The sequence below is a fragment of the Pongo abelii genome, chromosome 12, assembly GCF_028885655.2.
Source record: "Pongo abelii isolate AG06213 chromosome 12, NHGRI_mPonAbe1-v2.0_pri, whole genome shotgun sequence".
NCBI lineage: Eukaryota > Metazoa > Chordata > Mammalia > Primates > Hominidae > Pongo > Pongo abelii.
In genome coordinates this window covers 29,587,865-29,614,829 of record NC_071997.2, presented here as the reverse complement: position 1 = coordinate 29,614,829, position 26,965 = coordinate 29,587,865, and the positions used below count along the sequence as shown (strand labels likewise).

General features: G+C 43.1%; 1 protein-coding gene across 2 annotated transcripts in view; it reads left to right on the top strand.

Moving 5' to 3' along the window:
• Positions 1-26,431, top strand: part of LONRF2 (LON peptidase N-terminal domain and ring finger 2) — a 50,517-nt gene extending 24,086 nt beyond the window's left edge. The window contains exons 8-12 of one of the 2 annotated variants that reach the window (XM_002811696.5): positions 2,723-2,844; positions 3,865-4,023; positions 7,840-8,002; positions 11,210-11,359; positions 13,789-26,431. In XM_002811696.5, coding sequence (XP_002811742.3) covers positions 2,723-2,844; positions 3,865-4,023; positions 7,840-8,002; positions 11,210-11,359; positions 13,789-13,983 — 789 coding nt within the window. In that variant the 3' untranslated portion in view covers positions 13,984-26,431. The remainder of the gene's footprint in view (positions 1-2,722; positions 2,845-3,864; positions 4,024-7,839; positions 8,003-11,209; positions 11,360-13,788) is intronic. The other variant, XM_054547822.2, reaches the window with a different exon arrangement.
• Positions 26,432-26,965: the final 534 nt, after the last annotated feature.

Sequence of the window (26,965 nt, the reverse complement as noted above, 5' to 3'; positions counted from 1 at the left end):
TATAAACTATTAAATCCATTTATGTTAGGTATGGTAAATACAATGAAGAGTATTTAAAAGCTGAAGACCTTCTGATCAATTTCTGAAACAGTGAATCCATATCAGCTCTATTGGGCTGTGGTCCCATTAGTGCCACGAACTTTCTATGGAGCAAATCATATAACATCTTAAGGGGGTGGGGAGTGTCTTCCTTTGTTTTGCATTCATTAAATGAGACTGATAATATTTGCCTTAATTACTTTCCAGAGATTAAACTTATTGAATGCATTTTAAGTAGGATAAAGTTTTGTTTTCTTTTTACAAACGTACAGTAAAATTTATTTTTAAAATCTGATGTGATAAGAGGAGATATTATACTTAAGTGAAGTTTTAAATAATTATAACCTTTAAAATTTACTGCCAAAACATTAAAATAACTAGTTACAATTGAAACCGTTTTCTAAAACATTGTATGTACATACTTGCTTTATTAAATTGCATGCATGCTGAATCTTTTTAAATTCTTCAGAGTTCTCATGAATATCAATTATTGTGCTGTGCACTGTGTGTCACAGTGGTGGCTGTGCTCTGAGTCTGCAGAGCTGTTTCCTTGGTGGCCCCTGTGCAGTTTTCCTCCGGGCATTTGCTGTCTCTTCTTGCTAGTAGATGCGTCGGACCCACTGCCTCTTGTTCTGGTGCCTGCCTCGGCCAGAACAGGCTCATCTGTTCTTACAAGAATAAAATGCATGTATGTGTGAGCCCTGTTTACAACACAGACCTTACTCACTTCCGTTTCAATGCTGCCTTGTAGGGGGCTGAGTGAAGAAGTGATAGCTGGAGGTCAGCACTAGAATAGAAGCTGCTTGGCTGGGCGCGGTGGCTCACACCTGTAATCCCAGCACTTTGGGAGGCTGAGGCGGGTGGGTCACGAGGTCAGGAGATCAAGACCATCCTGGCTAACACAGTGAAATCCCATCTCTACTAAAAAAAATACAAAAACAAAATTAGCCGGGTATGGTGGTGGGCGCCTGTAGTCCCAGCTACTTGGGAGACTGAGACAAGAGAATGGCGTGAACCCGGGAGGCGGAGCTTGCACTGAGCTGAGATTGCGCCACTGCACTCCAACCTGGGTGACAGAGCGAGACTCTGTCTCAAAAAGAAAAAAAAAAAAAAGAATAGAAGCTGCCTAAGTACTGACACTTCCTGTGACCTGTTTTCCCTGTATTTCCAGGGACCAGCACATACACCAGAGACTCTAAAAGTCTTTGTTGAATGAATGAATGAATGAATGATTACATGCAAACTATACATGGATTACTAATGTTCCAGAAATTAGAATACTATAAAGTGAAATAAAATCCAAAATTATAGTTTTGTCTTTCTTCAATGCAGGAGTCACATCATTCGCATAGACGACTTTGCATGCACTGCCAGGGACCTGAATCATCAATTATATATGAATCTACAGAACCCTTGGTTAGCATCATGCCAAGTAGAGCACGTTTTATTGTATTACTCTTCAATAAAAGCACATCATAAACCATTTATTAAATACCTATGTCATTAATAATGACACTTATGAAGCAGTTTTGTGAATGAGATGATAGCGTGTTTCTCTACCAGTTACCCTGCGATGGTGGTTCTCAAACATAGGCGTTTCCAAAGTTTGAACTCCTGGTTCTCAGTCAATCACAGCAATACATTTAGTTTGTTTCACACCAACCACAAGGAAACCTGGCAGTATGTGAAGGACTCACCCAGCCATGGTGTGTTGGAAATATGTGGAGCCATCCCAAGCCCAGAAATGCAGCAGGCCACCAAGGAAAGAGCAGAGCCCTGAAGCCCGCCAGGCCTGGGGTCCTGGCTGTGCCGTGGTGGTTCAGCACTGACACCTTACCCTTTCTGAATCACAGCTTTATGAGCGCAGTGGAGAGAACAACTGTAGTATACTGTTTTCAGGACTAATAAAGCACCTGCAGCGGTCCCTGATGTGCATCAGAATGTCAGTGAAAAGAGCTACTATATGCTAGTATACATGCCTGCAATAAAACAGTGCAACCTACCAGACTACTACTCTGTGCACACACACACACACGCACACGCAGAGTAGTAGTTCAGCCACATTGTGGCCCTTCCACCCACCGATCCCAGCACTTTCTTGTTCAGTCTCCTACCTTCCCTTCACATCCCGCTTTAATCCATGGTCCCTCACTCTCTTTCTCAATCCAAAAAAAGTCAACCTTTGCCTTATGCATGCATCCTAAGTAATAACAACAAAGCTAGAAAAAAACACAATGTTGAGAAGATTGGTGTCAGTTTAAATAAACAATTTTAAGTCTTAGACTCAAACATAATCATTCTTACATTCTTTCTCTAGTAGTTCCAATTCTTCACTCTCCAAGCTGATCATTGCAAAAGTCTCTCCTCTCCCAACATGCCCTACTTCACTTCCTCCCCTCTCACCAACATCATGGCACTTGGTTGAAAATGTCGATGCTGTCAAGATTGAGTTGCCTCATCCTTCATCCAGGTGAATGCCTCCTCCTGGCCTTTTCTCACAGTGGAGGGGCTGCCCCTGCCCTTGATACAGGCTGGCCCACCTCTCTCTCCATCCCTGTTCCTTCTAACCTGCTCAGAGATCCCACCCACCACCTCCTTGTTCACCTTTCTACTCGGAAGCTTCGTCCTTTAGAGTCAATTACCATACAGTATCATTTGACTTTTTTTGTTGTTTTTGTTACAGTTATTGGCAAGCAGAAACTTTAACATAACTGTTCTGGCCGAAGAATTAATATTTCGATATTTGCCGGATGAATTGTCTGATAGGAAGAGAATTTATGATGAAGAAATGTCAGAACTGTCAAAGTAAGTGCTCATGTTGTGTGTCCTTGGTCTTAAGTTCAGATTGAACTTTGTCAACTTCAGCTTCACCTCAGATTTTCTTTTCATGGCAGAGAACTCTCTTGGTCTGTAAATGGAAAAGAATGTTAATTGCAAAATATTTTTGGAAACATAATTGCAAAAAGTTATAAGAATTTTTTTCTTTTTTTATAAGATTTTTTTAAAGTGTTTTAACAAAATTATATAGTTGCTTTTTGTATGTAAATAAGTGATACTGAATTTTTCAAGATTTAAAAAGCAAAGAAGGCTGGGCACAGTGGCTCATGCCTGTAATCCTAGCATTTTGGGAGGCCAACGCAGGAGGATTGCCTGAGCTTAGGAGTTCAAGACCAACCTGGCCAACACAGCAAGACCCCACCTCTATATTAAAAAATTATTTAAAAATAAATAAAAGGCAAATAATATAAATGTATTTGTTACTGATGAACTGTACACTTAAGAATAGCAAATTATATATGTATATTTTACCTCAAAAAATTTTTAATGTAATATCTGCAAAGTGGAGTAAAGTGAAGCACAGTTTTAAAAAGTAGAGAGAATGAGAACTAATACCCAGGATTGCGAATCACAGCAGGCTTGACAGTTTTCATCTTTTAAAATGGTAAAAGTTTCGTATTTTAATAGCGATCTTATCACTCTTCCACTCTTCTATTTAAAACTCATTGCCTTTGACTACTATGTAGTTTTTGCTTTTATCAGAATTTTTTTAGAGTGCTTAAAAGGTATAACTTTTCCAAGCAAAGTAATATAATTCAGCATGTTCTCTTTCCTCAAGTTAAATAAGACAGATTTGTTAGGAAACCTGGGTGAGCAGAGAATATTCACATGCTATGGTCCTTGGCTTTCTTGTCCTTCTTAGCCTGAGGGTTTTGTTTTGTAGAGGGGAGAACTGAGGTTGGCTGGCTTTTGCTGTTTTGGTAGCCAGTACTACCCTCTGATCTAACAGCTCATACATCTGAGATAACATGTCCCCTTGCTCTGCAGTCTGACCAGAGACGTCCCCATCTTTGTGTGTGCCATGGCCTTCCCCACGGTCCCATGTCCGCTCCACGTTTTTGAGCCCCGCTATCGGCTTATGATAAGAAGATGCATGGAAACTGGCACCAAGCGGTTTGGCATGTGTTTATCTGCTGAGCACGCAGGGTAAGAACTGTCAGTATTTGGTTCAAAGGGTCCTAATGAAGGGTATCGTTTGTCATTTTTCTTGCAGAATGATTTAGGCTAATGCTTGAAAACCTCCAGTGGCTCCCATTACATAACAAAGTCCAAGTTCAAGGCTGCCCACAATGCGGTCCCATCCCTTCTTTCTAGCCTCACTGCCCACCTCTTCCTTTCAAGTGTCACACCTGCTAGTCCATTGCCATGCTACTTGCCCTTCTCTTGTGACAGCTCATGCTTCCACACCTCTGTGCTTCCCTCTGCCTGCAATTTTCTTTATCCCCATATATATACAAACAAATCTAGTCCAACTTTTGAGGTCTAGGAAAATTGCGGCTGGGCTTGGTGGCTCACGCTTGTAATCCCAGCACTTTGGAAGGCTGAGGTGGGAGAATCACTTGAGCCCAGGAGTTGGAGACCAGCCTAGGCAGCATAGGGAGACCCCATCTCTACAAAAAAATTTTAAGAAGAAAAATCTCTATATACTGCACAAAGCTTTTTCTCTGTCTCTACAGCCAAATCATTTTCAGTCTTACAAAAATACACTACGCTAGGTTTTCACCTCCCCTTGTTTCACGTCTTTGTCCAGGGAGGGTGTTGCAAGCCAGCAGGTCATTCCCCTCTGTGGACTGATTTGGGGACTCAGGACCCTCCCATCCCTTAGGGCCTTGTCAGCCCTACATGGTCATGATGAGGTCACTGCATCCAAGTGCTAGCTATGGAGGAGGCGCACGTGCTCTTAAAGGACTCTGGAGAAAGGGGGCTGCCTCCTGTTCACACTTGCTGCAAAGGAGCCTGGCAAATATTGTCTGCCCATGTGCCCAGGAAGAAGTGGAGACTGCATTTTTAGGGCCACTCAGAATTTTCTACCATAAATATCTAGGGACAGATCTTTTTAAAATATGTGTAGGACCTTTATGGAGAAAATTCTGAAATTTTATTGAAAGATAAGAAGTTCTGAATCAATGGAGAGAAATGCCATGTCCGTTGGTGCACAGACTCAATGCCGTGGAGATGCCATATCTATCCAGTTCCACAAATCCAGAGTAACTCCCGTCAACATCCCCAGGAAGCTTCTTCATGGACTTGCTCAAGCTGATTTTAGAATCTGTGTAGAAAAGCAAAAGACTAAGCCCAGATCTGGCTGAACAAAAAGGAGAACATTCCTGTAATATCAAGTTTACAAGCCTTAGTAAGAAGACCAATGACACAATAATGTAGAGATCCGAAACAGGTCCACTTATATGTGGACGCCAAATTTATAGACAATTGTATGAGAAAAGACAAACTACTCAATAAAGGGTGCCCAGAAAATTAGTGGGTGGTCCAAATGAGAGGGGGGGAATAAAACTTTACCTTATGCCATAAATAAAAAGATAACACATTTGCATTCCTAATGTGAAATGTGAAAAACAAAATATAAAAACATTTAAGAGGAAATATGGGGGACGGCCTTTATAATTAGGAATGGGGGAATATTTTTTATACAAGGTGCTGAGAATACATGACAGAGGGAGAGATTAGTAAATTAGAATATATGAAAATTTGATTCATCTAAAGTCAGCAAAGAGAAAAAGTAAGCTATAAGAGTTCCACGTGCACTGAGAATATAGAACACTGAAAAGAATGTTATTCCCATCCAAACAACAAGAAAAACAAGAAAAAACAGATAAACCACAGAGCATATATTTCTTGAAACCATCAGAGAGTGGAGGTTGCTCAGGGTAACCAAACAAGATCCCACAGGGAGAGAGTAGGCAGAGCCCAGCAAGAGACATAAAAGTGTGTAGGAAGAAATTCACCTATTTTTTTTTTAAACAAATTGCCAATGACCTTGTGTGGGCTAGCATCAGAGTGCAGGTCTGGAGAGCTGCACTCACACAGGGAGTTTGCATCACACACAGGCTCCTGTCCACAGATAAGAGGCTTCTTGGTGAGTCATGCCCTGCAGCGAGGCAGGCTTGGAGGAGGTGACATTTATTTGGAGGCCTCTGCTGGTGCTGGGGCATTCATTCCTCCCTTGAAGAGGAATCTTCAGGGCGCCTCCAGGTTCACCATGCTATGAATGAGATTATCCTGTTAGATGACCAGGAAGAGAGAGTTTTATTAAGTATATAAGTAGAGGCATCCGGGTGGCAGTTTGAATAATCACTGCTCTTTAGTTTGGGGGATGTGTAGTAAAGCTGCTCACCAGGAGAACTTTAGAATCACACTGCCATGAGTTCTCATTTCGGCTCTAAATCTCCCTGTGGCCTTAGAGAAGTTAATTCCTCTGAGCCTCCGTGTTTTGTGGGCTTGAATTCATATATATTATAAACTGCTGTGTGTGGTGCTTGGCACGTGGTAGCGTGAGAACATCACTAGGTTACGGGTGATAGTTACAGTAGGAGTGTGGGTAAGAGCTGGGGAGAGCTTTGGAATGAGAATAGACATAGCCTAGAACACCACCCTGGGCAGCAAGGAGCAGGAGGGACATGCAGAGGTAGGGGCTGTGAAGGGCCGGGCTGGTTAGAGAGGGTGCAGGAGAGCAGAAGCATTAGCTCAGCAACTGTCTGCAGGGCCGTGCCTTAGGGAGGTGAGACAGGAGCCCGTCAAGTGATTTGAGCAATTCAGAGGGCATCTCTGACTTCTTTTGGAGTCATTTTAATGGAACGGTAGGATATGGAGGAGTGAAGGGGAGGCAAGGAGATGAAGGCAGTGACTGGGGACTGCTTTCCATGGCACTTTGGTTGGGGAGGGCAGAGCTGGCAGAATTGGAATGAGGTGAAGACCTTGTGGGCAAAGGCAGGAGGGAGGAGGAGCTGAGTGCCTTTGAAGGTGGAGGACTTGCTGCCCCAGCAACCAGCACCAGCAGAGGCTTCCAGATAAATGTCAGCTCCTCCAAGCCTGCCTCGCTGCAGGGCATGACTCACCAAGGAGCCTCTTATCTGTGGATAAGAGCCTGTGTGTGATGCAAACTCCCTTTGTGAGTGCAGCTCTCCAGACCTACACTCTGATGCCAGCCCACACAAGGTCACTGGCAATTTGTTTAAAAATAAAAAAATAGCTGAATTCTTCCTACACACTTTTACGTCTCTTCCTGAGCTCTGCCTACTCTCTCCCTGTGGGATCTTTGTTTGGTTACCCTGAGCAACCTCCACTCTCTGGTGGGTTCAAGAGACATATGTTTTGTGGTTTATCTGGTTTTCCTTGTTGTTTTTCACATTCTTTTTAGTGTTGTATATTCTCAGTGCACATGGAACTCATAGCTTGTTTTTTCACTTTGCTGACTTTTGATGAATCAAATTGTAAGTGTGGGCTTGAATTCATATGTATTATAAACTGCTCCGTGCGTTGCTTGGCACGTGGTAGCATGAGAATATCACTAGGATAAGGGTGATAGTTACAATCGGAGTGTGGGTAAGAGCTGGGGAGAGCTTTGGAAAGCCGAGTGTGTGCGTGGCACCAGCTGGGTAGTCCTGATGGTGCCCCGCCAAGGTGGCTGAGGAGACACATTTGAGATTTCATCTCTTCCCATCTCTTGGGTCCTTCCCAAAACACTAGCCCGTTGGAACTGCTAAGGCGCAAGTCCTGTCTCACCTGGAGCCCTTCCCCTGCAGTCACCATCACCCACTACATTTAACATCTAAGAGAAGCGACCATGTGCACGTGTCTCTTAGCGACAATAACCTTGCTGGTCTGATGTAGAGACACTGTTTTGTGTGGCTTTGTATTCCTTTTCAAAGTAAACTCGCATCCAGGGAAAAAGAAGGCCCCCTGCATTTTAAAAATCACAGTCATTTCTCCTACCTGTCTTTTCAGGCTTTCCGAGTATGGATGCATGCTGGAGATTAAGGATGTGAGGACGTTTCCTGATGGAAGTTCTGTTGTAGACGCGATTGGCATTAGTCGGTTCCGAGTGCTAAGCCACCGCTACAGAGATGGCTATAACACAGCGGACATTGAATATCTTGAAGATGAAAAGGTAAGGCTTATCATACTGGTGTATTTTATAGCAGTCGGTCCTCTTGTTTCCCTCTGCATTGTGGAGAAGCTTTGTCAGACTTGTACTGACAATATTACTTACGTCCTTAATTCATCACTGAAGTTATTTATTTATTTATTTATTATTTTTGAGTCAAGGTCTTGTTCTGTCGTGCAGGCTAGACTGCAGCAGCATGATCTTGGCCCACTGCAGCCTTGACCTCCCAGGCTCAAACGATCCTCCTGCTTTAGTCTCCCGAGTAGCTGGGACTATAGGTGCACACCACCACCCGTGGCTAATTTAAAATTTTTTGTTGTTGTTGAAACAGAGTCTCCCTGTGTTTCCCAGGCTGGTCTCAAACTCCTGGGCTCAAGCAGTCCTCCCACCTCGATCAAAGCATAGTAGCCCCAAAGCGCTGGGACTACAGGCATGAGCCCCTGCCTTGAGCAGTTATTTATTTTCTCAGTGGATTTTTACCTGAGTTGGGAGCTGGTACAGAAATCTCCTTTTAAAAAAATGATCTGGCCGGGCACGGTGGCTCACACCTGTAATCCCAGCACTTTGGGAGGTCAAGGTGGGCAGGTCATGAGGTCAGGAGATTGAGACCATCCTGGCTAACACAGTGAAACCCTGGCTCTACTAAAAATATAAAATATTAGCCATGCGTGGTGGTGGGTGCCTATAGTCCCAGCTACGTGGGAAGCTGAGGCAGGAGAATTGCTTGAACCCAGGAGCTGAAGGTTGCAGTGAGCTGAGATCGCACCACTGCACTCCAGCCTGGGCGATAGAGCAAGACTCCATCTCAAAAAAAAAACCAAAAAAAAACAAACAAAGAAAAAAACCTTACTGTACTTACGCAACATGTAAACCTGCGCATTGCAAAATAGGCTTGTGATTTGTTAGTGGATACTCTAGCCCTGGAACTGGCAAACTTTTTCTATAAAGGGCCGGATAATAAGTACTTTAGACTCCACGGGTCATATGGTCTCTGTCGAAGCTACCCAATTCTGCCCTTGTAGTGCAAAAGTGGCCATAGACAATGTGTAAAGGCATGAGCATGACTGGTTTTCCATTAAATGTGACTTCCGGAAATATGGTGGTGAGCACAGTTTGACTCATGAACAGCAGTCTGTCAGTCCCTTTTCTCTAGGTTGGTATTAATTCAGAACGTGACAAAATCTACAACTTAAAAAATACCTCCCAAAGCTAAATATAAAAGACTTGAATTTATTAACCCATAAGAATTTTTTCATGTGTCTAATAGAAATATCAGGACATATAATTTGACAAATTAGCAAAATGTTTTGAGAGATTCTCCAACAGACTTACACAAGGATGTCCATAACAGTCTTACTCCATTATAGCCCCAAACCAGGAACAGCCCAGGTGCTGATCACACTTGAGTCAGTAAACAGATCGTGGTCCATTCATGCAGTGGAATACTACCTGTCAATAAAAAGGAATGAACCACTCGTGCACGAAACAATATGGATGACTCTCACAGACATTATGCTAAGTGAGAAAAACCAGACACAGGACAAACACATACCGCGTGGCTTCGTCTGCATACTTCCAGGAACAGGCAAAACTAGACTCTGGGGACGGAAGTCAGAAAAGGCTTGTGGGGTTGGCTTTGTAACTGACTGGAGGGAGTGGTGACGAATCTTTCTAGGTAGTGGAAATGTCTATCTGGTTTTGGGTGATGGTCGGACTGGTTTATACAGTTGAGAAAACTCTTTGAGCTAAACAAGATCTATGCACTTTTTGGTCTGTAAATTATACTGCAGCAAGAAATTTTAAAATACTTAAAAGGAGGAAATCCTTGGAATTATTGTATCCCTCTTTTAAATTCTTTGGTTGACATTTGGAATTATGGAAGTGAGGGTACGTAGCCACCCCACATCACACTGGAAGTCATTTTGGGGGCAGTGGTGTACACTTAGGATTTGTGAATGGAGTCACACCCAGGACACTGTCTCTGTGCCTCCTCCAGTTGCTGTTTCTGGTCATCCCAGTGCACGGGAGCAGAGCAGGGAGCACCACTCCCAGGCTGTACCAGAAAGCTGGGTTTCAAAGCTACAGCTGAAAGTGATAATTCTCAGGTTCTCTCTGTGGGGTGGATAGACCTGATGGCAGGGTTTATTGACCGTTGTTGTAGATGACAGCTTTTAATAGTGTATGCGCTTATTTTAAATGGGGGCTCAAATAGCTACAACATGAAATAATTTTAGCTTATTTTTATAAGAAAATCCTCTATCACATATGAATATTTGATTTGTATAAATCAAATTAAGGGTGGTATATGCATTACATTATAATTTCTCAGCACACCGTAGTTTTTGTAGGTACTGGAATTTTGTAACAGGAAAGGACCTTCATGGTTTATTCCTGTTATACAGATGAGAAAACTCTGCCCTAACGAGGCTGTGAGACTGGCTAGATTCACACATGAGAGTTGGTGATGAAGCCAGAACAAACCCTGGTGCCGTGATTCCCAGTTCCATGCTCTTCCTCCTCTACCGGGTGTTCCTGAACAGGACTGAGGCGTAATTTAAATGACAGATGTGATAGTGACATAGGGACCAGAGGCCAAGCTTGGTCAGTCTAAGGTGCTGTGGCCCACCACAAGCTGGAGTCCATCAGCCCAGGCCAATGTAATGAGTACAGTCTTGCACTATCATGCCTTTAGGAATATAGTTTGGTGATACGGAGTACAATTTTTAAAATGTCACCCTTTGACTTGGTAATTCTGTCAAGGTCTCTAGGAAACTATACTGAGGAAACCATACCTCCCTCCCTTGTCAAAAAAGCAAAACAAAACAAAACAACTTTTGCATAAATGTTTATATTACAGTGTTATTTTTAAAAATAAAAAGCTAGAATATTCTAAATAACTTATGTGAATAGTTAAGTAAGTTGGCATGTATCTCAAATATATAATTGCATGCAGCCATTGAAAATTATTCAAAATTACATGAAATGTGCTTATATTATGGTATTAAGAGAAAAATCAGGATACAATTGATAGATTTCAACTATGCAAAAAATGCAGATTTCTATATTGAGCATGTACCATTTTTGTGAAACTGATGAATTATTAAAATGCTAAATGCCACAAATCCACTTAGTGGCGGTACAGAGGTCGCTAACTGTGTTATGTGCATTACTATGAATGGTTCACACAGCCGTGCCTTTTTCCCTGATCAGGTGGAGGGTCCAGAGTATGAAGAACTTGCCGCTCTCCACGATTCTGTGCATCAACAGTCTGTTTCCTGGTTCGCGTCTCTCCAGGATCGCATGAAAGAACAAATTTTAAGTCATTTTGGGGTAATGCCAGACAGAGAACCTGAGCCTCAGGTATGCTCTCCCTTTTTCCTTTATAGTTCTGCCATTTCCTGCTGTAGTGTGCTGAGCCATCATTCTGATGGAGAGCTTGGCAGTATGATGCTGGTTACCCCAATGTGGTTGCTTATGAACCAGTTCATCTACTAACAGCCCAAAGGAGCACCTACTATGATAGCACATGACCTGTGAAGCAAAACAACAAAGGCTCTCTAACAAAACATAATTTCTTTTCTAACAATCAATTTATTCTGCTTGGCTGTCAGCTTTTGTAGCCTTTTGCTTCTTTCACTCACATCTTAAAATTTAAGTAGTAACTTTATTGTATTGGCACGAACATTCCACATTTGGCACATAGCATTACCTTGCACCTGGTATACAGATGTTGAATAAGTGAAGAGAAAAATCCCATCATTCTTGTGACATGAGAAGCATGACTTCCTTGTCCTCTAGGTACCCTGCTGACCAGCTGTCATGGGCTTTCTCTGGTGCTCCCTATGAGTACTTTTGGTGAAGCTCGTTCTTTAAGCAATGAATGAGCTTAGGTTTGTGGGTTTGTGGAGCATTTCTAAGCTCAGGTGGCCCTCTCCTCTGCATTAGGTGGGAGAGCCAGGCTGGGCTGGTTTAAGATTGTGCCAGAGAGCATATACCTCCCACCTGTACACGGATGCTCAGCTGTCAAAGACAGTAGGGGAGGGGGATCGGCTCTCAGCTGGATGATGTGAAATGTCTTTTGTGTCTGTCCCCATCCGTTTTAACTTGTTTTTTTTCTACCTCTTGGAGCTTCTATCTTTTACCCCTTGCCTGAATTCTTTCTTTTCCAAACAGAGAAAAATGCTTTAACTGCTAGAAATTGCCATTAAGTCCTTCCCGGCTTGCCCTTTTTGCATAATGCTTTGTTCTACAGTGTCCTGGAACTGAGATTCAGAAAGCATGGTGGTTACAGTGACTTGCATTAGGATATGAGTCATTCTTTTTCTAGGAGTTGTTGTTTATTAACCAAATTAATCAATCTCTACTTGGCAGGTATATTAGCTTCCTACTACTGCTGTTAAGAAATTTCACGAACGTGGTAGCTTAAAACAACACATATGTATTATCTTCCAGTCCTGGTTCTGCAGACCAGACTATGATCAGGGTGATGGCAGCATGCGTTCCTGTGTGGAGGTTGTGGGGGAGAGTCTGTTTCCTTGCCTTTGCAGCTTGTAGAGGCTGGTGGCATTCCTCGGCTTCCTTCCTCCATCAGAGCCTGCAGTGTTGCTTCTCTCTGACCGTTCTTCCAAAGCCACATGTCCCTCTGACCACAGCCCAGAAAGGACCCTATATGAACACATTGGGCCCATCAGGATAATCCCCCTATCCCAAAGTCCTTAATTGAAGCACATCCTCCAATTCCCTCTGCCATATAAGGTACCATATGGGGGACCATTTTTCTCATGACTACAGAGGGATTTTAGGTAATACATCAATTTTTACATTAGGTCCTTCCCATTAAGCGTGCTACTCAGTTTTTTTCTTTCTCTGTGAGATGAGGTGGGGAAAAGAGTGTGAATCTGTATAAAAGGTTGTTTTCTCCATCTGTGCCTTTCTCCCTCTGAAGGGCAGGTTGATGTCTTCCTCACAGTGACTTGGGCTACCCCCGGTGAGCTTTGGCTACAGTGCTGTTCCTAATCCTCCAGCATAATCTACCTCACCCTAAACTAAGGTGACTCCAGAGTTCACCCTCCCAGCTCTTATTGGCATCCTGCACATTTTTGGAGGAGGAATAGGGTTAAGAATCCTAGACCCTGGAAACAAAAAGGCCTGCATATCTTGGTTCCAGTACCAAGAATATTGAGAACAAGTTGATGATCGGCTTTTGCCTAGCACTTAGTCTAGAAGTGCTTTGTTTGATTATGTGAAATAAAGGTTATTTGGTGGCATAATAATTCTTATGTATATAATTTCTGATAACTCTTGCATACGACATGCATACATATATATGTTTCATACATATACTCATTTGCCACATTGAGGATGTCACTCAAACTTATACACATACTTTTAGCCCTTATAATATTATGCTTTATATGGCATGCTTAAGACATAAAAAATAATAGCACAGAACATTGGAAAGTGAAGGTGAAAGTGATGGTCTTCTCCTCTGACCAGTATATACTCTTAACTGAAAGCTTGAGAGAACAGAAGCAACTAATTCATAGAATGTCCCCATGGAAGATGCTTCTCTTTGCAGGCTCTTCCTTTTGTGAGTTCCCCCACCTTTAAATGTGTACTGTAAAAGTAAACTACGTATTTTGAGAGCTGAATTAATTGTGAAGTAGCCCTAAAATACAAGATGGCATTTAATTCTTGCTCACATGTCTGTTGATGGAGCAAAAGACTGTGTTGGGGAACAGGCTTGAATTTTCAGTGTTAACCTTGCTTTCCCCTCATCTCTTTTGCAGAGTAATCCCAGCGGCCCTGCCTGGTCCTGGTGGATCCTGGCCGTGCTGCCCCTGGAGCGCAAGGCTCAGCTGGCCATCCTCGGCATGACCTCGCTCAAAGAGCGGCTCCTTGCCATCCGACGGATATTAGTCATCATCACGCGTAAGATGAATAGTCGGCAAGAGCTGGCTAATGCCAGGGAGAGAAATAATTGATTTTTCTCTCTGTCAAGGTTTCTGGCAGCCCTTGTACTTTTATAAATGTCAGGCACAGACGAATAGCCGTCCATTCATTGTGCTTTGTCAAGTGCTTGTGGATAAGGTTCCAAAATGGGACGCTTGCCAAACATTGAGTCCTCCTCAAAAATGACAGTTCTGTGTCTGGTGGGATCTGACCTTGTATAAGGTTAGCATGAAGTCTGAATGGAGCCCATAGTTGGAAAACAACCTAAGAAAATCTCTTGGAAGCAGGTACTTGGGGAATGCAGTTCACTGACAGCACAGGACCCTGCAGATGGTTTACATGTGGTTTGGGTTTCACGAGAAAGAAGCATTCGCTTCCCAGTCAGTATCTTGCTCTGCCAGATGGTAAAGGCATGCTTTAGTGTGTAGACAATATGGGGGAACCACGTTTTTATCTGGAAGTGGATTTCTTAGAACACAGGCTAACCAAAACTACACTTAGGCTTTGCGTGTTGCTGTGAAGTTGTCTGTGAAATTGAATAATCACACCATTGTTCAGTGCAGGAGCCCAAACTAGTCCTTACCCAAGAAGTAGTAGCCTCTGGATAGAACTGTGTGTAACGTCCTGTTGTAGTCCCAGGTGTTGTAAATTGCATGTTGTAATCAAATGAATGTCAAAACATAAGAAAGTATACCTTGGATATAGAAAAACCTGAGAACAGTATCATTCACTTGAGGATATATATATATATATATTTACACACACTAAAGTGAGTTAAAATTGTATATGCATTGGGATGTCAAACATAAAACCACCAAGTGCAAAGAATGCTTTGAAAGTAGAACCTTGTTTCATTGATCAATGATTACTAAGCATTTAGGAAACAGTCATCTTTTTCTATTGAGATTTGCATTAGAAATCAGCCCCATCAGTAAATTTCAGTTTACTATCCATTTATTAATATACAAAAACATTAAAAATCTGCCATGCCATGGTAATCTATCTATTCCAGGAAAATAGATCAGAATATATGAAAGGAGGATGGCCGGTATGGGATGTAAATATTCAGTAAGTTTTTCTCCAACACCAACCTAAAATTATCTTTATTTTTTTGAAAGAAAGTTTTACGGTGATCAGACCAGGTGTTATCTGTTAAAGGACAGTAGTATGACTTCCATCCTGTAATGCACATTGGTGATATTGATTGGAATAACTGAATCTGAGATACTCACATGTTCTCTCTGGCCCAACCAGCTGGTGCATTTAGTTGGCTTCCTCGTCTGTAAGGTGGACATTCTTAACCAGAGGGTCACGACCACTGAAGAGCACATCACAGCTGCAAGTTTTGCTTTGTTCGTTGAAGGTGATTTTTTAGTTTTAAAAAATATATATCTCATAATATACAATGTTGATGGTATATCAATCCATCAAGCATTTTATTAGAAAGACTTCATAATATTATGAATTTTTCTTTTAGTTTTCAGTAGATAAAACTCAGTCTTATCGTGGGAGTTAGAAAATACCAGCATCACTTAATTGTAAAGAGAAAATGTGAAAGTATTTTCCAATCCAATGTTTCAAGTGCCTCGCTTATTGTGAATCTCAAATATCATCTTGAGGTGGTTTAATGGCAGTTTGGCCAAGTGATTTCTAAGAGATTTTATTAATTTATGCATTAACAATAGTATTCAACTTTCTTAGGCATTATAACCTAACCCGATCATTTGATTGGAGTAAACTGAATCATTCATTGATTGGAATAAAATAAACAAAATGCATCTCACATGCCAGAAGACCTTTACCAGAAGTGGTTCATGAAAATCAGTATGCATTGACCATTCTCTGCCTTTCCCTTTAGGAAAATTTTTTTGTACCTTCATATCACAGCTGAATAGTTATCAATGCCATTTCCATTTGGAAGTGTCTAAATAACCATAATGTGATCACAGCTTCTCCACGAGCCTTCCTGAAGTTAAGTTGGTATGCTTGCTATAATATTTGGAACCTATTGCTTTCTCTTCCTCACTCTTTAAATGTCATAAGGTCACACAGTTCTTGGAATCAGAACTATTCAGTTATTTCTTCATGATTCTGCCTGGCTTTCTGAGTCTTCTCATTCTGCATGTTATGTAAAAGTCTGAACAACAATGATGACGCAGACGAGAGCAACATACATTTTTATTTTTTGATAGAGAGGTTTTTATTTTTTTGATACCAGAGGGAATTAACTATGATCACATCGTGCTCTCTCTGTTCAGCATCACACCCCCACATACTGCAGTGTGGGAGTAGATTGGTACTTACTGAGCACTTAGAAACATCACGCATCAGGAACCGGGTCAGGGTGACAGCATCCTACGGTCATGTCATGAAGGAAGCCTCCTTTTACAAACCTAAAAAAAACAACCCCCCAGCTTCAGTTTGCTACCAATTAAGCTGAAGCAGAAGGGTCTGCTTCCTCCTCCGCCTGCCCCCTTCTGCCTGTTTTCTGTTGGGGAGATGCCAATTCTAAGGATTTCTCAGAAAATAATGTAATCTCTCATTCAATGTCAGGACATTCCAGCTTAATTGTACTGAAAGTGCTCCAATAGGCATGCTCTCGTTACATTGGAATAAAAGCAGAAAAGAGTAATAGCAGCGTCAGGGAGTCATTTTTCTTCTTGAGGAACAATACATTCTGTTCGGTGTTTTTCCATTCATCGCCCAAACCTGCCTGTGTCTTTGAAATGCAAGTAAGATCCCAAAGGCAGCTTTCTGAAAGCCCGTGGCATTTTTAGCATATCCCATCCCCCGTGTGTGTCCTCATCTTCAGAATTGAAAGTTAGGATACTTTTTAAAGTTTCAGAAGAAAATAATTTAAAATGTTAAGGTTTATCCATAGAAACACAATAATTCTTAACCAATTCATGTACCAAATTCAACAGTATTATCTCATTTTTAGGGTCACAAATGTGTCCTTTTTGCACTTAAACCTCCTCCCTCTCTCAAAAACAAAAACAAAAACAAACAAAAAACACACCAAGACTGTTTAACAAATTGTATCTCAACTCTTAATATATGTTAAGTCTTACCACAGGACTTTTGAATCATCAAGGAGCAATTGAAGTTTATGGATGGTAGAATTACAATGAACTATGATATTATCACTCTATTATAAACTTTTTGGAAAATTGGCAGTTGTTACCATCAAAATACTCCATTGCCTGTATTACATAGAATTTGTTATAATTTTTAAGTGCTTTAAAAAATACCCGTCTGTTTCTTCTCCTTCTTGTTTTCTTTTGTGCCCCACCACTTAAATTACTTGGGTAAATACCACTCTTCAAAATTTGAATACCATCTATCAAATAAGAAGAAATGTGAAAGATATGAAGAAGAAAGGTGATAGCAAATTAGAAGAAAATAAATGTGGGTGATTTTTTTTAGTTGAAAGCACGGAGTTTTATTTTTCCCCAGTGTAACTACTGAGTAGGGTAGGGAGGTCCCCGTCTCCCCATTTTTTTTTTTTTTTTTTTTGAGATGGAGTCTCACTCTGTTGCCTAGGCTGGAGTGCAATGGCACAGTCTCGTCTCACTGCAACCTCCACCTCCCGGGTTCAAGTGATTCTCCTGCCTGGGCCTCCTGAGTAGTTGGGATTACAGGCACGTGCCACCATACCCAGCTAATTTTTGTTATTTTTATTTTTTTTTTTAGTAGAGATGGGGTTTCACCGTGTTGGTCAGGCTGGTCTCGAACTCCTGACCCCGTGATCTGCCCGCCTCGGCCTCCCAGAGTGCTGGGATTACAGGCGTGAGCTACCGCGCCCAGCCCATCTCCCCATTTTTTAGCATAGAGAGCAGCGGCAGCCAGTGGAAGGAGTTCTTCCCCTTCAACATCGTCCTTCCCAAAGTCCACATTCTGATTCTGTTGCTCACCAAAATCTAATTCCCAGGGAAGCTGGCTCTGGATGGGAAGGATGAGCTGTGTGAACCATCGCCCACACAGGGAGATAACCGAACCCCTTTGCCAGCATCACCCCCTCTCTACTGGGGTGAGACACTTCATTCGCAGCGCTGGCTCTGACTCCCAGGGGAAAGTCTTTTTCCCTTTACAACTTCTCACCTCACCCACACCTTGACTTTCACTTCTCAACTGCTGAATTCTATAAAATAGCCTTTTAGTGGTGGCTCAGCTTTTAGGTGAGCACAGATAGTGAAGAAATTGAAGTGCCACCATTGCACTCCCCCAAGTTGGGGACATAAACTCGAATTTGCACCCAGGTCTGATAAAAGTAACTGATTGAGGACGCAGAGAGGTGGATGCCATTGACAGCATTTACTGTTCCTCACAATTCCTGCAGAAATGAAAGAAAGAGAGGCCCAGCAGACCACACCGGGCCATGAGGGGAAGCACGGGAGACAGGCAGAAGCAGGAGTGAGGACGAACGTGGCTCAGACCCTCTACTGTGTGTTCTGCAGGAAAGGGCAGGGAAATAGCTTAGACTGGCTGGTTTGAATAACAGCTCAGACTCTAGGCTATACGGGTGGTCTCTAGCCATCTGGCACCTAGCCCTGGGTCGTTAGGGTGGGGGATATTGCCTCCTAGGTTGTAAGAGCCAGGTGGAGGAGGATGGGCTCTGGATTGGTCACTTTGCTCCCAGGGTAGCCCTTTGCTATGTCTAAGAATTGGCTCACCCTGGGACAGGCAGTTTCTCCCGGGTCAGTGAGGCCCCTGAGATGTCAAAATATCATAAAATATAGAAATCATGATTCATACAATTGGTCCTCTGCTGTTTTGACATACTGAGGTCACTTTTGATAGCAGAAACTTTTAAAGAGTAGGGCATACTGAAGAGCATAGAAAACGTTTTATTCTGAGAGTAGAAAGGAGGAAGACACGTGAAGATACAGGAGTCCCTTAGGCTGGCCCATAGCTGAGTCTCTCATGTGTATGGCATTAGTCAAGAACATAGTTCTGCAGTTTGTGGGGTGGGGGGGGGCGGCCTCTAACATTTCTTGGTGCAGTTGTTAACATGTTAAACATATGAGTCTGATGATGATATCGCAGTGTTTCTCAGCTCGGGGTGGCAGTTCTGGCAGTTGTGTGGCTGGGGGTGTGCACTGATAGTTGAGTAAAGGATAAGTAGAGACTCGTGGTGTTCATGTGTCACCACAAGGAGGGAGTGGCTGTGGAGACCCAGGGCAGGAAGTCGTGGTGGAAAGCAGGCTGGGGTGGTAGGAGAAGGTACTGCGGGTGGGTGCTCCTCCCCCAGGGGTTGAGGAGTTGACTGATAGGGGGCAGTTACCTCCTGGGAAAGTAAGATGCTCCCTTAAGTTTTAGAATGGTACAGAGAGTAGTCCCTTCTACCAGAATTTCCATTTAGACATGGCAGTGTGGGGGGCCATGTTTTGGCAGAAGCAGGGCGTGTATCAGCATTAGTGGACTCCTCAATGTTAAAAGGAAGAACAGCAAACATGTCATGTGCCCGCTTTGTGCCTCATGAGAGGCAGCCTGTGGGCATCGCTAGGGCAGAGGTTTTAATATCTGGGACAAAGTTATCTCCCACGGCGAGGTCGTGGCTGGGGCCACGTCATCTTCAGCCATGAGCTGCTGGGCTGGGAAATGTCTTCTGGGATGTGAGACATGGGGTCTCCTTTCTAAGCGGACCCCCACTCATGCTGATGTGGGTCCCAGCATTTGCCGCGTTTGGTTGAAACAGTGGCTTACCTGGAGGGTCTGGGCCTCTGGATCATAAACCAGCGAAAGCCCCCACATCAGTGGTGACAAGATCAATAGACCCCAGAATGTGTGCAGCTGTGCTTGATAGGGTTTTGGTTCTTGCTTTTTGGTGGAAGTTTAGGCTCAAATGGATCCCGTATCAGATGAGCAGCTGCACGGCCTGTGGGAGCCCTGGGGTTAGTGGGTCCAGGAGAGAATGTGTTTTCTCTCTGGGCTCCAGCCCTGATGGGGTGGGGACAAGATCCAAAATTTATAGGAATAGGGGGAAACATTATGGAAGGCCCTAATATGTAATGAGCTTTTATATACAAGAATGCAAGACATAGCCGTCTTTTTATGTTGAAAGGGGAACATGGTAATGTTTTTTAAAGTTTGTGTGAGGTGTGAGTCAGCCGAGATGCCCTAAATTAAGAGAGATTCAGGTTTGTGGTGCAAGATAGAGGCCTATTTTGGGGTGTGTTTGCAGACCAGAATTTGAAATGGAGTTGTTTGAGGAGACCATTGTGTGTCTTCATGAAACCGATTGTGTGGAACCTATCAGGGCTGTGGAAGTTGTAGCGAATGCCTTTGCCCAGAGCCCAGCATTGTGGATTCTGAGAAGTGGCATGTGTGTCTCGGTGACTTCCCGTGATGCCTGCCACTCTGAAGAGATGAAGGAGTGTCCCGGCAAGACCTCGAATCCCAGCTGTAGCACCTGTGGAGAGATGTGATTTAGATTTGGATTTGGGGTATCTGTGAGGAAGAGTCCCAGAGTTTTTCATCCTGAAGGGGGCAACTCTTGGGCAATGGTCCAACAGTTGGCCATAAATGTGAAGCTGGGGCCCTGTGCTGACCAGGGCATCCAGCGTTAAGACGACTGCCTAACTTTGGCCACATGTGTTGTTTTTTGGGTTCTGTTTTGTATCAGGGCATGCTGGCTAAAGGATGGGAAGCAGCAACATTCTCTTGGGCTCCATAATTTATATGAGGGTTGGCAATGCCATCTGTACCCTCTGTGAACTCCCACTGCTGTTCACTCAGTTAATCTAAGGGACACCAAGGGGTCTGTGGGAGGATGACCTCACAAGGGACTGAGGACATGGGAGACCACCCTCCTGCGGGTAGAATACACCAGAGGGCCCAGGCTTGACTCTGTCCTGTGTTAAGGAGGTATCAGTAGTTTTGCTGAGCTTGTCAGGTGTTTATAATGGACAGCTGGAGATTGGGGTCCTAGGCTTAGGTCTTTGAGAGCCTCTGTGTCCAGGAGAGCCCAGTAAGCATCCAGCCATTTACTGCTTTAATAGGGTAGCATGAGGCTGAGAGGGATAGTTTCTTGCATCTGAAGCCCTTGGGCACCTTATGTCCATCCTAAGTGGGCCAGAGACTCCAGGCCTGCATAGAGCTTGCCAGAGCTTCTATAATGAAGGAGTCTCTGAGGGCACCAACAGGAGTGCCCGTGGATTTTAAGGCTTGATTTTAGAGGTGGTTTTTGGAGGGTGCCCCATTTAAAGCAAGCTGATTTGTAAGCAGCAGCAAGAAAATTAGGTAAAATTTGTAAATGAGGACTACATTGCCATCAGAACCTCAAAAGTATTTAAAGATGTTGGACTTGTATGTCCTTAATGAGTGTGACAATGAGTCTCCTCATTTGTGCTCCTGGAGAAGGTGGATGTGGTGAAGACCCTGTCTGCAGAGATTGTGTGCCGTGGCAAAGCTGTGGAGCTCCCTGTGGGTGGCCTGCAAAGGTGTATGTGCCCCTCAGGGCAGGAGACAAACTGCAGCTGAGAAGCTGTGCAAGTAGACACTTAATGGGACATGTTAGCCAAATCTGTAAGAGCAAAATATTGGCCAGTTATTTATTGTATAGAATTAATAATTTTAATAATAATGGAAATTGGGTAATGGATGGGACCGCAGCAATAAGGTTGTAGTAATCCACCATGAGGCACACTTTTTTTTTTTCTAGGTTTAAGGATAGGAAAAATTGGGCTGTTCAATGAAGAAACAAGGGTATAATCACCCCTTTATTAATCAGTAAATTTTAATCCTTGAAGGCCTCATATTAACTGTTTTAACTGGAGGTCCATGGGGCATCATTTTATCAAGCTAGTTTATAACTGCCAAAGACTGACTTTAATTTTAATTTATTATTTGTTTTATTAGAGTGTCTGTGTTCAATATGGGATATTAGGGCATTGGGTACTATGACCACGGGAAATTTAGACAGGCTACAGTTAAAGTGAAGCATACCTTCCCTCCACCCCCATTTTATATTTAGTTGCCTTTTTTTAAAAGATTATAGGTGTACAATGTTTAGATTTAGTGGGTTCTCTGGGTATAACTGTAATTTGAGCCCCAGTATAAAGACTATGAAGCTTTGTCAATGGGTACATTTTAGCAAATGTTACAATTAATTTAGAACCTAAGTTATGGAGACACAAAAGCCAATAGGCACCCTTTTATCTTTTGGTTAAATGTTTTAGTATATACATCTTATTTATATGTAATATTAATATATAATTTGTTGTATACATTTTTAGTGTATAAGTGTTGGATTTCTAATTGGATCAGATTGGGAACCGTCAATTTAGCTGCATATGTACATACACATGTACAATTTATTATATATTTGCATTAAAATAGCCTATCTACATGTGTATATGTGTGTATATGTATGTATATGCGTACACACACATAAATAGACACAGTCTATTTAGTTACCTTTAATTTTTTTCACCTTGTACCTAGGCTTTTCTCGCTTTTTCCTTTTTTTCTGATTTTGTGGAAATTTAGTTCGAAGGAGGCGGTCCTAGCATGTTGAGAGGCAGGGTGTTCAGAGTGCCCGGGCACATTGGCGGGGGGGTGGTTACAGGCTCACATAGCTCAGGGGCTTCTGCAGGTCTCAGGGGAGTGGGAACAAAGTGTCCCACCCCTTCCCCTTTTCCTTAAACCTCGAGCCACTGGTCTCTATGGATAGATCCTTTGCGTCCCACTGGATTGAGGAATGAGTCACAACAGCTGCAAGGCTCTTAAAGCAACATTTAAACCTTTTGGCGGCTGTCATTTCTGTGAGGAGGGTGCCTCTTACCGGCCACATGGCCAGAGGGTCCCTGCAGCGCTTTGGAGACCAGCACCCAGATCCTTTGCCCAGGAGTGCGATTAATTCCTCGCTGGATGCTGGGGGAGGGCCCCGCAGGTGAGCAGCCCACCACTGACTTCAGCGTTGCTGGCTCGGTTATCAGACTCATCCAACACAAGCTCGCAGGGAAAGCCGTTCCTTGCTCCTTGTGGAGGGAGTTACCCTCATTGCCCTGAGACCACCAGCCAAGAAAGTAGGTATGCCCAGGTAGGGAATTCAGAGGGACCCAGTGCATCCAATTATACAATTATACCCAGAAGGTCCCGTGTAGGGGACTGCAATTGACATCACCCTAGTCTGCAGCACCAAGGACTGAATGAGCTCAGTCCTCTTATAATTTAGCCTGGACTGTCACAGACACTCTGGCAGACACAGCATACGTGATGCAGCCAAAGTGCAAACATGCCAGCAGCAGCCATGTTCCCCAGGGTGGGTCCAATTAGCTGCCCACAGCCAAGAGGCGAGGCATGCTCTCTGCCACACGTGGACTCACCCTGCTCACTGTGCCTGTGGTATCAAAATGTACCCACATGTTTAACTCATAAAGGAGAGGCTGATGTCATTGAAAGAAAAGTTTGTTACTTGCATTTCTGGAGAAAAGGAGTGCACCAGGCCATGCAGGGCCACAGGAGGAGGCGGCACTGGAGTGCTCAGGAGGCAGAACTAGGCGAGCAGCTTTCCATTGTGTCTCCATGGCAAAGGCGAAGACGGGCGGGGGCGGAGTGTAGGATTGGCAGATTTGAATGTCTTGGGCGGTAGCTACAGGGGTGGTCTCCAGCTGCCTGGTGCCTGGCCCTGGGTGATTACCGCGAGGAGATACTGCCTTCTGTGGTGGAAGAGTCAGATCGAGGAGATGGACTCTGAATTGGTTAGTGTGCAAAGGTGCACTCCCAAGGGACCCCTTTGCTCTCTCTAAGAATTGGCTTGCCCTGGGAAGGGCGGTCTCTCCCCAGTCAGTGAGGTCCTCGAGATGTGAAAACATTATACATTATAAAAAAGCATGATTAATATAAGCTCATTCTAGCATTTGAGGTTACAGCTTCTGGAAGAGGTTTGTAGTCTCAAATGAGTAGGTTTTTCCTCTAGAGAGGGGCGGGCCTGGACCTTCAAGCACCCCTTGGTGTGTTTAGGAGCTCAGAAGCAGAAGCACCTGCCTGCAGCTCTGCAGCAAAGGAAGCTTCTCTCAGTCACTCGGAGCAGGGAGGGGCTGGGAGAGGCATGTGAGGCTCTGGGGTACTACGACAGCCCCCAAGGTGAAGGATTGGGCCTGATCATAACAGAGAACCCTGAGGAAGTACTGTCATGAGTCTGGATTGGTTGGCACACGTGACCTTTGAAGGATGGAGATGGAGTTTGCAACATGAGTATCTCTAACCTTTTGCTTTTCAGGGATCATTTTTAAAAATTGCATTGGGGCCTTCATTATTTACCATAGTGTTTTCACTTTCATAGTTTTGTCACCTTTTGTACTGTGAACAGTTCAACCAGTGACCGACTTCTCTCTCATACTGTTTACCCCACACACAATTTCCCACTCAATTCTGAAAATAAGAACCTGTTAATAGGTTAGAAAGCTGTGTAGTCTATTCATATATTGTTCTTTCATGCTAGTGGAGAGTGGTGTCATTAGCATCTTAATTTTAGAGTTGTGAAATGATTTTCCCAATTAGGAATTGAATGTGTATTTTTTTTTCTGTTTAATAAGAAAAGCAAATTTGAATAAACAAGCCGGTGTAGATAAACTTAATAATCATGCTTTTTCTTGTTTGGAGATAGGTGATGTGTTGCCATATCGTGTGATACAGGTCACTCATCTGGCCTTCTGTTTCTGAAGTTTAAGTCTGGTTTGAATGTGTAATAATAATACTCAGCATTTCTTGTTGCCTAAGTGAGACGAAACTTAAATGTTATGATATTTACTTCATGTATTCTTGTACTGTTCATTTCAATTAATTGGTATTGTATATCTAATATGTGATATTTGAACTGAATAAAACTTACAGTGTTGTAAATGTTCTTTAATAAATAATCACACCTAAGTAATAGGCTAGACTGATGAGAAATTAGATCAAATGAGTGCCTAGGCCTTTGTGTTTGTGTCATAGGGATGTACTAACATATCACCACAGACTAACGGCTTTTCACAATAAATCAGTTTTCTTCACTCACATTTCTGGACATTAGAAATCCAAAGCCAAGGTGCCAGTAGGGCAGGGCTTTCTCTGAAGGCCCCAGGAAAACTCCTCCTTCACCTCCTCCAGCTGGTGTGGCTGCTGGCCGACCTCAGCCTTCCTTGGCCAGCGGCCGCATCACTCCAGTTTCCGTGTCCATCGTCACACGGCCTTCTTCCCTCTGTGTGTCTGTGTCCAGATGTCCCTTTCCTTATATAAGGACACCAGTCATTAGATTTAACTTCCACCCTAATCCAGGATGACCTCATCTTAACTTGATTACATCTGCAAAGACTCTATTTCCAAATAAGGTTATATCCACAGGTTCTAGTGGACATGAATTTTAGAGGAACAGTATTCAATGCAGTGCAGATGTGGAACGATTCCAATTTAATTTTAGTAGGAGAAAAAAGGAAAGGGGAGGACTGCCAATGGCTTTGGCTTAAAACCATAATTACTTTTAAAAATCATTTCTATCCAAGGCAGATAAGATTTAATAAGAACTGAAGCTTGTATAGTTGTTTATTTGGGAGGAAGGGAGTAGGGCTTCTTAAGAAAAGGAATAAGAATTGCAAATACTGAGTTAACTGTGAAAGCATATATTTATTTGGAATTTTTAAAGGCATAAATTAAAATATTTAAAACAGCATAATGCAGTCTACAAAATACTGAAAAGTATTTTTATCAACTTCCTGGCAGCTTTATGATACCTTTTCCATCTTCTTTTTTTTCTTTTTTTTAACCTACATACTCTGGTTTGATTATTTATTTATTTATTTATTTAATTTATTTATTTTCTTCTTGGAGGACAGGGTCTTGCTGTGTCATCCAGGCTGGAAGGCAGTGGTACAAGTATAGCTCACTGCAGCCTCAACCTCTTGGGCTCAAAGGATTCTGCTGCCTCAACCTTCTGAGTAGCTGGGACCACAAGTGCATGCCACAGTACCCGGCTAATTTTTTTGCTTTCTATGGAGACGAGGTCTTGCTGTGTTGCCCAGGCTGGTCTCAAATTCCTGGGCTCAAGCAGTTCTCCCACCCTGGCCTCCCAAAGTGTGAGATTGCAGGTATGAGCCACCGCACGTAACCCTGCATACTCTTCGATCATCTTTTTCTTCTTAGGACAATCTTGTGTTGGTTACTAAAGAGAATGATATTCCGGTTCTTCCTCTAACATGGATATGGGGCAAAAATCATAGACTAAAAGTTTCAGTTTTCACAAGTCATTATTGGTAATGTCATCTGAATAGGATTGTTGTCAAATCTGGGAAAACCTCTGATGAAGTCTTTTATATATGAGCTGTAAGGATCAGGCATTTTCCTGCTTCCTCATGCAGTGACTAATCTTAAATCCTTCAGCACTGTTGGACGAAACTTTCTGTGATGACGGACATTGTTGGAAATAAAGCTCGGAGTCATAAGGAAAATGAGTACTTAGACATGCTCTGTATTTGTGCTGTACGGTATGGTAGCCACCAGCCACATGTCACTGTTGAGCACTTACGATGTGGTTAGTGTGGCTGAGAAACTAAATTTTTTATTTAATTTGATTTTAACATTTGGCTTTTCCTCCAGAAAGCTGCCCTCTCCCGGCCCTGTGGCCCACCTCGGTGTCCCCAGCTGGGCTTCCCTCCAGGCCCAGTGACTGTGTCCACTGACTGGGGCCTGAGCCAGTGGATTTGGTGAAAACTAACCAAGGTTTATTATAAACAAAACTGTCCACCTCACTCACCCACCTGAATATGCTCAGAATGACTATTGAATGAACGTGTTTAAAAGTGAACAAGTGTGTGCTTCTGGACAGGTGCCTCTTTATGTTCTTGAGATCTTTTCCTTCCTTTCCACACGAAGTCAGGTGTTTCAGTCAGGATGGCCTACATGATGCTGTGGTAAGAAGCATCCCCCAAATCTCAGTGCTCTCCATGGGAAAGGTTTAATTTTTACTGATACAACATATTTCTCTGTGGTGGGCACCCATGGTCCATGGCCCACCTCCCCTTCAGTGAGAGA